Source organism: Solanum lycopersicum, chromosome 2 (assembly GCF_036512215.1).
Source record: "Solanum lycopersicum chromosome 2, SLM_r2.1".
Lineage (NCBI taxonomy): Eukaryota > Viridiplantae > Streptophyta > Magnoliopsida > Solanales > Solanaceae > Solanum > Solanum lycopersicum.
In genome coordinates this window covers 49,111,450-49,129,469 of record NC_090801.1, presented here as the reverse complement: position 1 = coordinate 49,129,469, position 18,020 = coordinate 49,111,450, and the positions used below count along the sequence as shown (strand labels likewise).

The window sequence follows — 18,020 nt, the reverse complement described above, 5'->3', positions numbered from 1 at the left end:
TCTAACAATCACATATTCTCAACAACAAGCTCAATATTTATCAATTACAATCTCCACAAAAAGGCAGTCACAATATCAGCAACACACAAGATCAAGTTTGTTGGGAAGTAGGAGAACAAATAAAGTAGTTTTGATGATTGATAAAGTGAAGGCATGGTGTCGTATGTGTACAATTATGAGAGATTGCGGCGAAGAAGAAAAAGTATTGAGGCAAAGAAGAAAAAGTGCAGAATTGTAAAGAAGGAAAAGAATGAAACAAATATGGAAATAAATAAAGAAGGAAAGAAATAAAAAAGTAGCAATTCACGTCAAAGAAGGAAATAAAATAAAAAAGTAGCAATCCAAGCCAAAGGAAAGAAATAAAGAAATTACAATTCAAGTCAAATAAGGAAAGAAGTAAATATAGACAAGTTCAAGAAGGAAAAGGAATTGTAATTCCTTTCCTTGTAGAAGTTGAAGGCAAATCAAATCTATAAAAGGATCAAGAAGTTGAAGGAAAAAATTGTCTTTGCAATCACAAAAATTGAGAGAATTTTTCCAGCAAAGCCAGAACGATAGATATTGCCTATTCACGAAATATATCATCTTGAGAGCAGTATTTTCTGGAGAAAAAATGCAGGCCTTTGTTACAGAAACGCAAGGACCAGGTTCACCTTCATCACAGCAACATAAAGACCAGGTTCACGAAACCTGTTCTACTCAGAACTATTGGATATTGAAGTTTGATCAATTAAAGTCTAGGGTTATTAGTCTATATTGATTTGTGCTAGGTTTATTATTGAGTTGTAATAATTCCTAGATTTGTAAAAGAAGTGGGTTTGACTTCTTGGGAGTTGATTCTTGAGAGAATTGTAACAAGAAGTGGGTTTGACTTCTTGGGAGAGCGGTTGTGAGAATTGTAAGAAGCTGGTTTGACTTCATGGGTGGTTAGAGTTAGCAAGAGTTGACAGCTTTTGTAAACAAGAAGCGAGTTTGACTTCTTGTTGAGTTGAGAGTTTTTGATTACAGTTAATCGAAAAGGGTAGAAGTTTAGAGTTAGATTCATTGATTAACTGAGTTGTAAATCTTGAATTAATAGAAAACTTCGGTGTGGTTTTTCCCTTCCTTGAGTTAGGAAGGTTTCCACGATAAATCTTTGTTTTATTGTGTTACGACAAAATTACAAGAACCTGGTTCTTGTTCTAGGGGTAAGGTTTCTTCAATTGGTATCAGAGCAGGTTTTTTCATTAAAAGACAAACATCTTGAAAAGGATCAATGGCTGCACCACCTACACCACAGGAAGGAGCTTCACAAACTCGACCACCACTGTTTAATGGAAAGTATTATGGATGGTGGAAGAATCGCATGATGGATCATTTACTAGGAGAAAATCCAGACCTATGGGGAGTCGTGTTGGACGGTCCAACCATACCCATGAAGAATGGAATTGATGGAACCACTCAAGTACCAAAAGATAGGAAAGAATGGAATGCTGCAGATAAACTTGCAATTCAGAACAATAGTAAAGCAAAAAAGATCTTGATATGCGGAATAGGTCCAGATGAATACAATCGAATATCATCATGTCAAGATGCAAGCAATATGGGAAACTTTGCAAACTGCGCATGAAGGTAAAGAAGTCTAAAATAGATAACTTGAACAGACAATACAAACTGTTTCGAATGACAAAAGGTGAAACAATCCAAGAGATGCACACCAGGTTCACTGCTATCATTAATGAAATCTACTCACTAGGTGAAATAATTCCCAATGGGAAAACAGTCAGAAAACTTTTGAGTGTTCTTCCAGAATCTTGGGAAAGTAAAGTAGAAGCCGTTACTGAAGCCTGTGATCTAGATAAGTTACCTATAGATGAAATCATTGGAAATATCATGACCTATGAACTCAAGAAAAATCAAGAAAAGGAAATTGGAGGCAAAAGAAAAGAGAAGAACCTGGTTCTTACAGGCACAACACTAGAAAATTTTGAGGACGAAAACATTGCGTTAATGACCAAAAGGTTCTCAAGAAAGTTAAAAAAGGGACAGGTGTACCACAAAAGGAACTCTAAAAAAATCACTTAAAATCCAATAGATCAAGTATGTCACAAGTGTGGAAGTCCGGATCACTTTGTCAAGTTTTGTCCATTAAATGCTCTAGAGAAAAAGAGGAATAGTTCAGAAAAAGAAAAGGAAATTAAGAATGATAAGTACATTCCCACAAACAGAAGAATGACCAATCAAGAAGCGGATCTTTCAACGAGAAGAGTCTTTGCCGCTATGGGGGACTTATCTGAAGAAGAATTTGAGGATGGACGGTTCGAAAATCAGTCACTACTTGCAATAGAACAATCAAATAAATATAATTTTCTTGCACTCATTGCTGAAACACATTCTGAAGATGATGCTGAAGATGACAAACAAAGCAAGGTAAGTTTTCATCACGTCAAAGTAAATATTGAATCATATTCTAAAAAGGAACTAGAGTCCTTATTGAGTACTCTTATAGATGCATATCAGTCTGTCAATTCTGAAAGAGAACAAGTGATGGAAAACTATGAATCTTTAAGAGAAGTCAATTACAATCTTGAGAAACACAATCACTTTTTCAAAATAAATTAAAAAAACAGATTAAAATCTCAGAGTTCAAGGGCAAAAACTCTGCTAGTGAACTTCAATTAGCTCTAGAAGAAAAAATAAAATTGTTAACCATAAAATGTCAAGCTTTAACAGAAAGGAATAGGTTGCTACAAGAAAATCTTGATCATACCAAACTGGATCTGGAAAGAAATCTTAGATGGACCAGGTCCTCTGAAATTTTAACTCAGATTCAAGAAAGGCAAACCACTAGTCGAAGTGGGATAGGTTTTGAAAAACAGAATAATCTTGTGTCACACACTATTCACATGTATAAAAGTTTATGCACTCATTGTGGAAACTCAGGTCATTTAAAGAATCATTGTAAAGCTTTATTTGAGGCTTTTCAGAAAAATGTTAAGGTCACCAAAAAAGAAAAGACTGATACGGCTAAGAACCTGGTTCGAAATAAAAATGCTCCAAATAAAAGGTTTTCTTATTTTCCTTTATGGGCTAGAAGAAATCTTATTCATCAGTTTACTCACATAAAGGGGCCCAAGCTAATCTGGGTTCCCAAGACTAATCTTTGACTAGTGTTTCAGGTGAAGGTTAGAGGGAAAAGGCCAACTTGGTACATGAATAGGGCATGCTCCAAACAGGTGCTAAAAATGGTAGAAAATTTCCTCTCGCTCTTTGATTTTCAAGGAGGCAGTTTATTCCTTGAAAAGGATGAGAAAAATGAAAGAGTCAAAAAAAAAGTTGAAGAAAGTGACATGATATCAAACATCTTTAATGATGCAAATTTAGGGAACACTGCATATGAACCTAGTTCACATTTAACAATCATTGATGCAACTGCAACATGAATTACTACTAATCTATGGTTCTGGAGATTGGGGGAATAATAGAGCAATCGGGACAGTAAGAGTATGCTACACCTTTAGGGGGAACTTTGTTGTGTGAACATGGTCCTTGTTGTTCATTGGAAGGTATTAAAAATTGACAAGGGTTGATTCTCTATGACAGCTTGAGATTCGTTTGATCTTGGAGAATATGATGATGCGACATTCTCATGAAGGCCTTGAATATGAAAAACTTGAGAAAAATCATTCAAAGCATGGTCTTATCGAAACAAGTTGATGCATTATCATGATTTCCTTTAATAAATGGCTAGTAAACGAATAATCTTATGCTTGAGTTATTATACAATGAATATCTGTTAACTCAACCTCGTACTGTAACAGGTACACACTCAAATCACATCTCAAACAATGTTTAGAAAGTCTGCGGATGTTATCTCTTCTCTTTGCTAACACCATTAAGTAAATTATGAAGAAATACAAAAAAAAGGGAACCTGGTTTCTCTGTAATACTCAGGTATGTACCATCCTTTTTCAATGCATTAATTTACTGAGTTTGGTTCAAACATAAGCACTAATGAACCTGGTCGATCATCAAAAATTCAACTTTCTTAAAGATCACCAAGAACCCTCTTTGACAATAAGCATCGTTCAATCTCAAACTGCTCTAATGATGAAAATCTCAGTATTGAAGTCACTCATGCTTTAATTTAGGGGGAACCTTGCTTTACCACCCACATCTGAACCAGGTTCACAAACTCCAAATTGATATTTCATCCATTCCAAGTGTATAACTTGTTTATCTCTCAGGGGGAACAATTCTCACAGAAATAATTTGTTGCTTGCTTTCATTATTGATAAACACATCTCTTTGTGCACCAAAATGTGATGAATCTCTTACTGGTAGTTGGTACTCCTTCAAAGTTGTCATCAAGAAAAAGGCTATAAAAAATCATGGAGGAATGAAAATGTTACGGAGTAGAGTTAAAAAAAAAGGTGATGATGTATCTCATGTTTCTCTTGATGAGATTTTACATTCTAAGAAAACTGATCAGAATAAAGAAGCTGGTGCACAATGGGCATACTGAAAAAAATTATCAATGGCAGTAAACATCCCTTTCTTCCTCACTTTAGTAATCTTTGTCCCAATCCTTATCCTCAAATTTTAGACTCTTTTGACTCTTTGATGTGCTTATGTCTGTCTCATACTCATGATATTATATGTTTTTGATTAAGGGCATAAACTGGTACATATTTGTTTATTTCGTTTCTCATTGAAGATCTTAATTGTGTATGAGTTTAAGATGACTAATATCCTCATATTAATTAACCATTTTGTTAGCAGAATTGTACTTGAAAGTGTTGCCCAAGTGGCTATGAGTTAAAAATGATATTGCACTCATTGAATGTTATTCGAGTTCTTTGGTTATTGGTTTTCAATGATGCCAAAAAGGGGAAATTATATAATGTTGATAGACATATGCATAGTTTGTGATCATCAAAAAGGGGGAAATTGTTGGGGAATGAGAAAACATGAAGTTTGTAGTTTTGATGGATGACAAAGAATTGAAGTTTTGATCACTAACAAAGAGTCTTGATGTGTAACAAATCATTGGTTATCATCATCAAAAAGGGGGAAAATGTTGGGAAGTAGGAGAACAAATAAAGTAGTTTTGATGATTGATAAAGTGAAGGCATGGTGTCGTATGTGTACAATTATGAGAGATTGCGGCGAAGAAGAAAAAGTATTGAGGCAAAGAAGAAAAAGTGCAGAATTGTAAAGAAGGAAACAAATATAGAAATAAATAAAGAAGGAAAGAAAGAAATAAAAAAGTATCAATTCAAGTCAAAGAAGGAAAGAAATAAAAAAGTAGCAATCCAAGCCAAAGGAAAGAAATAAAGAAATTACAATTCAAGTCAAATAAGGAAAGAAGTAAATATAGACAAGTTCAAGAAGGAAAAGGATTTGTAATTCCTTTCCTTGTAGGAGTTGAAGGCAAATAAAATCTATAAAAGGATCAAGAAGTTGAAGGAAAAAATGTCTTTGCAATCACAAAAATCGAGAGAATTTTTCCAGCAAAGCCAGAACGATAGATATTGCCTATTCACGAAATATATCATCTTGAGAGCAGTATTTTTTGGAGAAAAAACGCAGGCCTTTGTTACAGAAACGAAAGGACCAGGTTCACCTTCATCACAACAACATAAGGACCAGGTTCACGAAACCTGTTCTACTCAGAACTATTGGATATTGAAGTTTGATCAATTAAAGTCTAGGGTTATTAGTCTTTATTGATTTGTTCTAGGTTTATTATTGAGTTGTAATAATTCCTAGATTTGTAACAAGAAGTGGGTTTGACTTCTTGGGAGTTGAATCTTGAGAGAATTGTAACAAGAAGTGGGTTTGACTTCTTGGGAGAGAGGTTGTGAGAATTGTAAACAAGAAGTGGGTTTGACTTCTTGGGTGGTTAGAGTTAACAAGAGTTGACAACTTTTGTAAACAAGAAGCGTGTTTGACTTCTTGTTGAGTGGAGAGTTTTTGATTATAGTTAATCGAAAAGGGTAGAAGTTTAGAGTTAGATTCATTGATTAATTGAGTTGTAAATCTTGAATTAATAGAAAACTTCGGTGCGGTTTTTCCCTTCCTTGAGTTAGTAAGGTTTCCACGATAAATCTTTGTTTTATTGTGTTATGAAAAAATTACAAGAACCTGGTTCTTGTTCTAGGGGTAAGGTTTCTTCAAAGTTCATTGAATAGAGGTGACTAAATATGAAGTACTTTCCAACCATCAGTAAAATATATAATCATAATGAATGAAAAATGTCATGAGATGCAATCCAATATGACACCATGAAATGATATGCCTCAAAATACCAATTGTGCTCTCTCAATCGTATATATTGAGAGTTCCTGACTCATGAGAGACTCACGAGATCCATCTACTGACACGGACGATCTCCACTTGTCTGTGCGGACGATTTTACTGTACTATCATAAATTAAATAAATTTCGCACGGACAATCTTCACGTGCTCAAATTATAATCATAGCTTCTCCATCTCAGAGACGATCTCCACGTGGCCAAATAATCATAACTCGATCTCAACACGAATGATCTCGACGTGTTAGATCTTTATTCATACTCAATCTCATGTCAATGCATGTGCAGAATATGATATCAAATAAAGGTGATGATGAAACATCTCAATACATTAAATGTCGCAATGAGATATAATCACCTCAATTATCACAATAATATGTGTTCAGTAAAGAATATAATCACACATAATAAATAAAGTCAATAATATATCGGCTAATGCCCATATGCTTTGGCATTCTCGTATTACAATCCATATTCTATAGTAATAAACTTTGCCTTTAAAAGATTGATACTTGTACCATTTTCAATCCATCACACACAAACAATTAATCGCGTTACCTTTACTATCCCTTTTCATCATTAGAATTAATCAAGGTGGACAAGTCAACCCTTCACCCAAGTCCTATTACTCCCAAACACATATCGCAAGGAAATACGCAAATTTCATACACTTAATAAGGGTTTAGAAATTCACTTGCCTCGATCAATCAAGAATTCACTTCGAAACTTGAGCCTTCTCCTTTCGTTGAACTTCCAACAAAAAGCAATCTATTCAAATAAATAGCCACAATAAGATTTCAAAACTCACAACACTCATATTACACTATATTTATCCTTGAACCAAAAATTCACCCAAGTTTATGATTAAGTTCCTAAATCTTGATGTCAATTAACATTTTAATTATCATATTTTCCATATTTCAAATCTAGGATTAAGTTCCAATTTTTCGAAATAATACAACGCAATAATTTTCATATAATATAATATCACTAATATTTAATTGCATATAATAATAATAATAATAATAATAATAATAATAATAATAATAATAATAATAATAATAATAGTACCTACACTTTGATATTTTGTTAAATAATTATAACAATAAAATAATAGAAAGACCCAAATAGTTATTAAGTTACATACAATATATATTGAATGGAGAAAACGTAAAAAACATACGTAAAAACCACCTGGGCACCTTTCCATACATAAAAACCACCTGTGCATTTTTTTAATTTTTCAAATTTCAACCTCTCAAATGGAAAGGAATTTGGTCAATTAATGACGACTTTCAGATTTTATCCCCACTAAAACTTCCAAAACAAACCACCGCACTCCTTCCGATTTCCTTATTTAACGAGCATATTATAATAAATAATATTAGATTAGCTAATTATCGATTCAAATAAACGTAGCAATATATTCTCATCGAAAAGCATTTATTGTTCACGCTCTTTTTGTTATTCTTTTTCTCACACAACTCAATCAACTGAATAACGATAATATGATCTCATATATATGGTTTAGTATAAAGATTTAAGAGTGATTAATATAATTACACAATAACAAATATGATATGTAGTTACGAAATTATTAGCTATGATATCAAATTCGTCACTAATTATTCGTTTTTAGTGACAAAAATTTACTTTTCATGCTTAAATATATGACATACATATTTTTAGTGACGAAACATAAAAATTCATAGTAAAATTTTGTCCACTAAAATTTCCCACCAAAAAATTAATTGACTTCATTTGTTTGGTAGTGTTAGTAACGAATTTAAAGTTATCTATGACACATTATTTTGTCACTAATAATGTATCTAATTCATGAAAAATATATGTTATCTTATAATTTATTAAATTTTGATTGAAAAAATTCATCTAAAAAAACATGTTGTTATAATATCGACAAATTAGAATTCACAGTTAAATATTATAAATTTTAGCTATGAAAATTAAAATTTAATTATGACATTTATTTCACATAATTCAGAAGCAATTTTAACCCTTTTCCATCTCCTTTAACTGTAATTTTCGATTGTGCAATGCTCTTGCTGGTTATTGATTGCCAGAAGTTAAGGATCTAATTTAGATGGTATGAACTTTTCAGTTTCTCCTTGAGTTTCACAGTGAGCTTTCGTGGCAGTTTGAGGACTGATTTTAATAGAAATTTTATATCACGATCTAAATTATCATGAATGGCGCCCACACTAATTCTTTAATGGGAGGACTAACTACTAACTCAACTTAAGCCGTCATGAGTAGTTATGAAAATCAAATTATGAAAGAAACAACTAAAAGCAATTTAAAATTTGTTTGAGTTTTCATAAACTCAATCAATAGTTAAAACATTGCAAAATTTAAGCACTTGAAACGGAAAGTGGAAGTACAAAACTTTAATTAGTCAATAATGAGGATGCAACTGCGAAAGCTAGAAAACACAAGCTAATAGTTTACTGTATGTGTCTTAAGATATGGATAAGAAGATGTCAGAAGAATCCATGGCAACTTAAAAGTAATTTATCCTTAAATTTGAAGATCATGCTTCCTTTAAGTGAGGTCTCGTATCAATCGTCTGAATATGTTTGCACTCTATAAGAAAAAAGCAAATACAATATCAATAAAGACCATATTATACTTGTAGGATTACATATCTAGTTTCAAGCATACATAATTAATATAATTTTATTCTTTTTATGCATAATTTTCTTAATTGTTATCTTCGTTGTTAATATATTTTAAATTAGTTTATACTTTTCAATGTTTAGATATATTATTTGATTTGGACTTCTAAACAAATATGATTTTTTTTTATTTTGTAGTCGAACGGAAGTCACAGTTACACCAAGTCAAAAATTTTAACAATTTACTTTATAAATATCTTAATTTGTATCCAAATAACTACAGGCTTGAATTTTATCAGACTGAATATATTGATATTTCAATAAAAATATTTTATACTAATATAAAATTAACCGCGCAATTTCTAAGATGGTTAGCTTAACACATGAAAATCAAATACAATATGATGGCTTTCTCTTCTAAAGGCAGGGGTTAAGATACCATTGCGGCATTAAGTAAGGAATTTGAGGAAATCAATGCGCATCCACTTCGTCGTCTCAACCTATTTATTTGCAATAGGTAGAAAAGATTCCGCCCTTCTAGCCTCGAGTAGTGGACTTCACATTTAATTAACATTTATAATTTACAACTTTCAAACCTGTGATCTAGGTAAAAGTAAAAATATATTTGATCTCTTTTTTAATTATTGTGTAATTTTAAAAAAATTGAAAAAACTAATTAATTGAAATTGAAATAGAAGAATCAATTTTATCTTAGTGTATTTTGGTTTATAAATTTGATAAACCAACATATTAGGTTTAATTATTTTTAATGAAATACCAAATCAATCCAACATATGATTTTACAAAGAATATACTGTTATAATTAATTCTATCGTTTTTATAGGTTGAATGTTATTATACAAAAATAAATAATATAAAAAAATAATTACTTTTTGAAGAAAATCAGTCCATTATAAAAAAAAATATCACCCTAAAAAAAATCACCGTCATAAAGAGATTTACAAAAATAAAAATAACTTTAATTAAATGAGTTGATTAAAATAAATAAATAAATATGACATATGATATGAACACGTGGAAGTAGTGTAATGTTTTTTTTCTTATATAAACACCAAAACAATTTCAGTTACTTCACTCTTCTGGCTCTTTCCGCCTAAGTGTGAAATGCACTGAGCTAAGCTACCTCTTAAATTTCTTGTACTCTCATTCTCACCGATTCAATCCACATTTTTCATATTTGTTGCTGAGGAGACAGAATTTCAGAATGGACGGAGGTGATACTTATCAAATGGTGAAAGATGATTCCGGCGACATCGCCGGCGGTGGTGAAACGGTCACCATCAAATCCGATGTGTCAAGGACTCCAAGTTATCTGTTCAAGTCAGCCTTGATTCCAGCGTTGGATTATTCAAGTCCATCCTTTCCCAGCCGACTGATATCCCTGCTGAGGAGCAGAAAGTTATCTATAACGGCCGGATCTTAAAGGATGATCAAACCCTAAAAAGCTGTGGTAATATCTAATTACTCTTATCTAAATATTTTTGTGCTACTTTATTAGTAATGCTGAATTTTTTGTGTTTACTTTTTATTACTCATGTTGCTGATCAACCAATCAAATGTACCTCAATTACGAACTTGTTAGGGTTTGTGATATTAATGTTGTAAACATTGTTCTTTATTGGTGTTAAAAAATAATTATTTAAAAGAATATTTGTATGTTTTGTAACTTGTATGTTATATAGAGGTGCATGTTAAATATCTGAAAGTTCAGATTCTTTTTGGGCTTTAATTACTGAATGTAGAGAACATAACTATACTTCGGTTGGATTGGGATTGTATGCTAATGCATTTTCTTGTTCTGAGGTGTAATTTGAATTATTTGTTCATTGTGGAAAATAATGCATTGAGAACTGTTTTAACAAGAAAAAGAAAAAATGCATATAGAAGTAGTTTCCTGAAATGGAGGAGAATCTGGTTTTGGAAAATAATTCATTGGAACTATTAGCGGGTGTTGAGATTGTGGATATTCTTAGAATGTAGAAGTATCTTCTTTGACGGTTGTGAAGGAGATATCCTGCAATTGAAGGGAGTAGTAATTTTTGAAAGCCTACATTCGATTCCTACGTACAATACTTGACGTCATGAGCTCATTCGCTCCATCTTGATAGGTAGGATTACGTTGACAAAATATTCCTTAATTTCTCGATTTAGAAGTGCAAATTTAATCTCTGTGTGCAAATTTAACCTCTTTGTTTGTGTTCTTTCCAGAATAGATGGAAATAATCGATAAGTTGTGTGTTAATGCATTAGGACCAAATTTCGATTCTAATAGATTTAAAGTCTTGCTTATTTGTTACAATATACTCCCTAATCTGGCATGTTTTGTCTTGGGATAAGAAATAGGTAAAGGTCAATAAGTGGAAAAAAGTAATATAGAGGATGATGCAGTGGTATTGGGGTTTATTAGGCTTTTATTAGAGTATGAAGCTGTGTACGTGGATCTGCAATAGCAAGGAATCTGCATATTTGTTGCAGTTCAGTTTCCATTTTACTACGTAGATTTGATTTAGCATGTATTCTCTTGTCTTTAACATGATGCTACTTAATGCCAATTATGTTGATCTTATTCATGATTGATTACTTATAACCACATAACATTCTGGATTGAGCTTTGGAATCTTATACTATCAAGTTGCATGGAGCTTCTATTTTATCTGCTCTCTTGTTGCATGTTATCAACTGTCAGAATAAGAATCACAGTAAATATAATTTTAATATTTGTGGCGAGCAGGTCTGGAGGCAGACCACACAGTTCATCTTATTCGAGATTCTGCCGCAGCTGCTTCTGCTAGTGCAACCAATGTCGTAAATCCAAATGTTAATCAGGATGCTCCCAGGGTTGCTGTTCCCACTACAGGGGGGCTGTTTGTCAGAGTCGGTGGAGGTCCACGACTTGGAAGTAAAGGTGGTTCGTTTGGAGCTGGACTTCCAGATTTTGAGCAGGTCCAACAACATGACTCCAACATGATGAGAGAGATATTGAATATGCCTCTAGTTCAGGATCTAGTGAATGACCCAGAAATCATCTACAACTTTATCATGAACAGTCCTCAAATGCGAGAGTATGTGAATCTTAATCCCAAGATCCCACACATATTCAATGACCCTGCTATATTTCTCCAGACATGGGAGGCTGCACGTAATGAACTCATGCATGAGACGATAAGAACTATTCAATGGTCATTGAGCCACACTGAATCGTCTCCTGAGGAATTTAACATGCTAAGGCACATGTATGAGAATGTCCAAGAGCCATTTCTGAATGCAACAAGCATGGCTGGAGATACAAGAAATTATTCAGGGACAAACCCGGTCGTGGCTCTTTTGGGAGCCCAGGAACAAGGCAGAAACCGGTCAACTAACCCTCCAGCTACTGGTTCTGACACAACTGCTAATCCTCCTGCTCCAAACTCGAACCCACTTTCGGATCCTTGGGCATCAGCTGACTGTAAGTTTCTAGCAAGTTTGTGGATCTAATTCTATTTGCCGCTAGATTTAACCTTGTTACTTCATCTCCTATCTTGTTCACCAGGGTCTTCTGCATATTAAAAGAAACTTTTTATCTCTTTCATATTTCTCATTCTGGAGATGCTTTCATGCATCTTCACTACTTGGGTGCCATGAAGTCATCATACTCATGCAATTTGTGCTTAGAACTTGAACATTTGAACACCTGTTCTCTGTAGCTACTTTTTTTCTTTGTTTTTCTCTGGTAAAAATATTTCAAAGTTTAGCACAATTTTGTTAGGATTTCTTAAAAACAGTTTTATACTTTTAACTATATCAGTTAATGTCTTATGTATGTAGCATTCATTATCTTCATTCCCCCCTTCCCCCTTTTTCAACTATTTTTGATAAGCGGGGTATTGTCTTTTTTCTCTATTTTGCAGTTGGAGGTGCCCAAATGAATACCGCTCCCAGATCAAATGCTTCTAGGAATATTTGGGGACCCTCTCCTGATGGTTTGGATGACATAGCAGATTTGCAGCGAATGCTAGGTGGCATACCTAGCGCCTCTTCTGAAAATCAGTTAATAGGATACCCATCCATCTCGCAGATAATGCAGCACATAAACCAGGTATTTATTTATTTAATTTGTACTAAATCTTACAAACAGTCATCGAGTTTAAGGTTTTATTCTTTTTTCTTCTGGTTTTCTTTTTTTGTTGTTTGTGATGGAGAATTTCTTGTCAAGCTTCTCATTTCTTGAGTATCTTGGTGGTTAGATTATGGGGTTCGACCCCAACTCTCATCCTGGGGATATGATGCCAAATCCTGAATTAATTCATCAGTTGATGTCCTCTGAGAGGATGCAGGTAAAGAATTTTTGCATGCTGTCTTTAAGTTTTGCTTGTTGGAATTGTAGAATGTGTAAGTGGTGCATGCAGTGTGGCAAATCTAGAAAATCGGGTATCACTCTCTTTTTGATACATAAAGGTTAATGATAACTTTGAACTCAATGAGGTAAAAGTTCTGTTAAAAATATGTTTAGAGCCTGTTTGGATTGGCTCTGGGCTTTTAGCTTATAAGCCAAAAGTCATACTATTTTTGCCACACTGCATGCACCACTTAATAACACTTTTTTGTTTTACACATATACTACAAAAGTGCTTTAAAAGTATTTTGGCTTAAAAATACTTAAAATAAGTCAACCCAAACGGACACTTAGTAGATTTGTCGCAAACTTACACCTAGAGGTAAATAAGTTAAATTACAGCTTAAAAAGGTATAAGTATGACTCCTTCCATTTTTTATTTGTTTAGTTTTGACTTGGCATGAAGTTGTAGAAAGTAAGGAAGAACTTTGTGTGGTCTTAAACTAAAGATAGGTAGAATTCCATAACATCCTTTAATCTTGTGGTCTTGAACATGTGAAAAGTTAGAACTAAAAGAGTTGTCATAACATGAAAAAGACATTCTTTTTTCAATAGACTAACAAAGAAAGTAGGACAAACAAATTGAAATTCAGGGAGTATTAGAAATTTGCTTAGTAGAATTGGTGCAGAAAGAGCTTTTGCAGATTGATATAGTGAGAACTTGAATCAGATTGTTTTAGAGAGATTGTCAAAGATGCACCAAGAGGTCACAGGCTAATCAATTGAGTTTATAAGTGTCTCTATGTGTTGAAAATGTAGATGCGGTCTTAGTGGCTTAGTATAACCATTCTCATTAGTGGTCGTACTGATTACTGAAATGGCACTAAATATTAATGCTGGGCATCTGTAAGGAAAAAGAATAAAAACATTTACTATGAAAAACAAAGGAGAAAATAGCAACAGAAAAAATCAAACAAAAAAATATTGTCTATTTGTTATTCGTTTCTCTTATTGGACACCATTGAGCTACTTTCAACCCTTGCAATTACTTTTTAGATTCATTTTCTTACTAATCTAAATAAGCTAAGCTCCGACAATGTTAATTTATCAAAAATAAACTTCACAGATTTTAGTGTCAAGTATGACATGATAGACACTGTCCTTCAGATTTTATTATTTCAATACAAAACTATACTTCATATTTTATTAGTTATGTGTCTACAGACTTTATTGTTCATTGAAACTGTTTTCATAATCATTTCATTAAATATTAGAATATTAATATGTCTATTTATTTCTCTTGAAAATGATGTATGTTTTTATGTCATATTATTGTTAAGTGTCACTGATTCATCAAACATGTTTTCTGAGCACAATATAAGACATTCCGGATTGAACATTTTTCATCTATATAATTTAAAAGTCATTATATTGCCCATTTGGAGGTACCAAGGGTTTAAAAGAGAATCCTTTTGATATGTGTCTGGAAATAATTTTTTTTTTGACAAAAAGATTGCGTTTTATTCATCTTCAACAAAAAGACGCGTGATTTTATTCATATGTTTCTGGACATAGAGCATGATGTGTGCATAGTTCTTCGGGTATGTTCTTCCTTCATTCCTTTCTATTTTTTTACAATCGTTCTTTTTCCTTTTAGGAATATCTGGTACAACAAGGGCTATTTCCTTACCTTGATCAGCCGCAATCAAACCAGTAAGTCTTGACATATATTTATGGATTTTCACTTGGCTGGAGAATCTCACACCTCCTGATTCAGCTGATATGATGATATGCATCTCCTTGTCTCATTATTAGTCATTGTTTCTTGTCCTACAAGTCACCAAAGGAAAAAGAAATATTACTTAGATTCATATTTCACTTGCCAAAAAATAGTCTAAGCCTTTCTAATTAGGTGGGATAGAAGATAAACTTGTGAGTGGCTCGAGATTTTTACTCTGATTATTTGGATCAATGGGGTAATTTTCTGCCTTGCGTCTATCACTTCTGACAGTATCTTTTCCGCATGCAGAGAACATGATCAGGACGAAGCTGACGAAACATGTAATATTTCATTCTCTATATTTCCCAATTTGATATCCTTGTAACTGTAAATATACCCTAAGGTTTGGAGGGAATGATCTCTTGATTTAGGAGCAAATAAATCCTCTTACAATATTTTACAAATGTTACTTAAGTCTAGTATTTTAATGCAAAACTGGCCTATTAGGAACAATACACTTCATATTTTTGTGATGCACATTATTTGTGATGTTTCATATCAATGGAAAACTTCACTGTATTGTTACATCGTATATGAAATTTGAGATTTTACAAGGGCGACAGAACTGATTAGGATTTATAACTGTTAGGAGTTTATTTTTTTGTTAAAAATATCGATTGAAATTTATAGGTTGAGAATGCGGGTTTGGTGGAGATATAGAAGACACAAATTCAGATAAAATATATGAATGTCAGAAATGAACTGTACAAAAGAGTGATATTAGTATGAAAATAACGAGATGAGATATAAATTTGTATCCGGAAAAGGTGGTTTATTATGGGGACCTGTATAATACTATTTTACACTTATGAATAAGCTAAAGAAAGGTTGGATGATGAATGCTTATTTTAGATGATACTCTTTAATTGGTGAAATTAGCGAGAAAGTCAACTGAGGTTGGAACAGTTGGAACTATGACGAAGCATTCTGGTTTTAGCCTTTTATTTAGGTTAATTAGAAATAAAACAAACTACCTATAAAAAGTAGAAATTTGACAAACTATGTTCACTGCAAGTTATAATAAGAACAGTCGAATGAGATCACTAGATGAGATAGTGGTGCCCAAATGTAGAGAGTGGAAATATTTGCTCTCATATTTGAGGAGAATGATATGATTGATGAAGATGTGACACAAGCTAAAAGAGGATTGTGGAAACGGAGGAGTGCTAAGACAGTTGTGTTATATGTGAATGCTTAACAAAGTCAAACACAAGTTGTATGCAACGGCAGCGAGATCAGAGATGTTATATGGGAGTGATTGCGAGTAATGTTAATCCATGTGTATCCACAAGATAAATTTCCTAAAAATTGCGTGGATATATAGTCATACGGGGTCATTAAGATTAGAATTATCACATCTGACCCAAAAAAACACATGATAAGATGAGAGTCTGGCTTTCTATGTTCTATGTAGACCTCCACATGCATTGGTCAGTATGTGCAAAAACATGATGATTGAAGGTAATAAAAGAAGAGAGAGATTGAAAGTTGTATTTGAGAGACTTGTAGATCTCGACATCAATATGAATTTGATGTCAGATCATAATACAATAGAAGCAAAGAATCTATACATGAGTTACTCTTTTATCAGGTCAAGTCTTTGGTAGGAATCTCTTTTTGTTGTTGGATACTTGTTTGCTCGACTAACGGGATTAAGAGAGTCTAGTTCTAGGCAAAAATCTTAGTGTTTATTTTTTAGATTTAGGGAATCTAATAATTGTGGGTGATTTTAACTCACATCAACGGTGGGTGACTTTAATAATTGCAGAATATCAGAACGGGGCAATGGAAGTGGCGAGGAACGTGGTTGATAGTACTCTAGAGAGGGCAAGTTTGCATGAATTCCCCGGATTAAATAATTGTTAGTTTATTCTCGTCTTTCTCTTTCTCTCTCTATATATCTTGGACTTAACTCGGATGCTCATATTCCTGTTGACATCTTATTGCAGTAGGCCCAGAGGAATTATATGGTATGCTGTTTCTCCAGGTCGTTAGACTACATCGGATTCTTCGACAGTGAAGAAGCACTTATTGCCGTGGAGGAACTTGAAGAAGACAGTGGAGAGTAGTGTTTGTATATTCTCTTTTTATGACTATATATATAGAGAGAGATCAAGATGAAACTGTTGATGTAGACAGAAGAAAAGGAGATTGGTGGAGGAACTAGTTCTTCAGTTCATTGTACACGCTATGTTAAATTGTTCATTATCATATGATTTATTGCCTACTTTCCTGTAGCATTTTGTTTTTGCTTTTCTAGGTGGATTCAATTTGATCATAGAGTTTCCATGCTACGACTATGCTTCGAAAAAGGGTCAAAAATACCTCTAACCTACCCAAAAAACTCACAAACATTTTTATCTAAAAATACCGTCAATTACTCATTATTTTTGGTGCAAATATACTCCTCTTCCCCCCCCCCCCCTTGATTCAAAATTGCCTTCAACTTTGTTATAATATTAATAATGTTGCATCTAGAATTCAGTAATTTTCCTTCAACAATCTATATATCCATAGTCTTAATCCTCAATTTTCCTATTAATCAAAAGTGATACAAAGATTTACATCGCCTTTTAATTCTTAGATTGTTATTAATGTTAAATATGTCTTGTTTTAAAACCCGGTTAATTTTGATTCTCATATTTCATAATTGTGGCCGGCAATTGCATTATTAAAGTTGATATTTGGTTGCATAGGATTTCTAAGAAATTGTAGGACTCACGAGATACATATATCGACACGGACGATCTCCACATGTTTGTTCAGACGATCTCAATGCACTATCATAAATTAAATAAATTTCGCACAGACAATCTTCACGTGCTCAAATTATAATCATAACTTCTCCATCTTAGAGACGATCTCCACGTGGCCAAATAATCATAACTCGATCTCAACATGAACGATCTCCACGTGTTAGACCTTTACTCATACTCAATCTCATGTCAATGCATGTGCACAATATGATATCAAAT

General features: G+C 33.1%; 1 protein-coding gene across 1 annotated transcript; it reads left to right on the top strand.

The window, feature by feature from the left end:
* The first annotated feature begins 10,154 nt into the window (after positions 1-10,154).
* LOC104644318 (ubiquitin domain-containing protein DSK2b-like) lies at positions 10,155-17,114 on the top strand. The gene is made up of 6 exons (XM_069294323.1): positions 10,155-10,302; positions 11,682-12,398; positions 12,841-13,028; positions 13,177-13,266; positions 14,923-14,978; positions 17,033-17,114. Exons 1-6 carry the CDS (start codon positions 10,155-10,157, stop codon positions 17,112-17,114), a joined length of 1,281 nt encoding a protein of 426 aa, XP_069150424.1.
* The last annotated feature ends 906 nt before the right edge of the window (positions 17,115-18,020 follow it).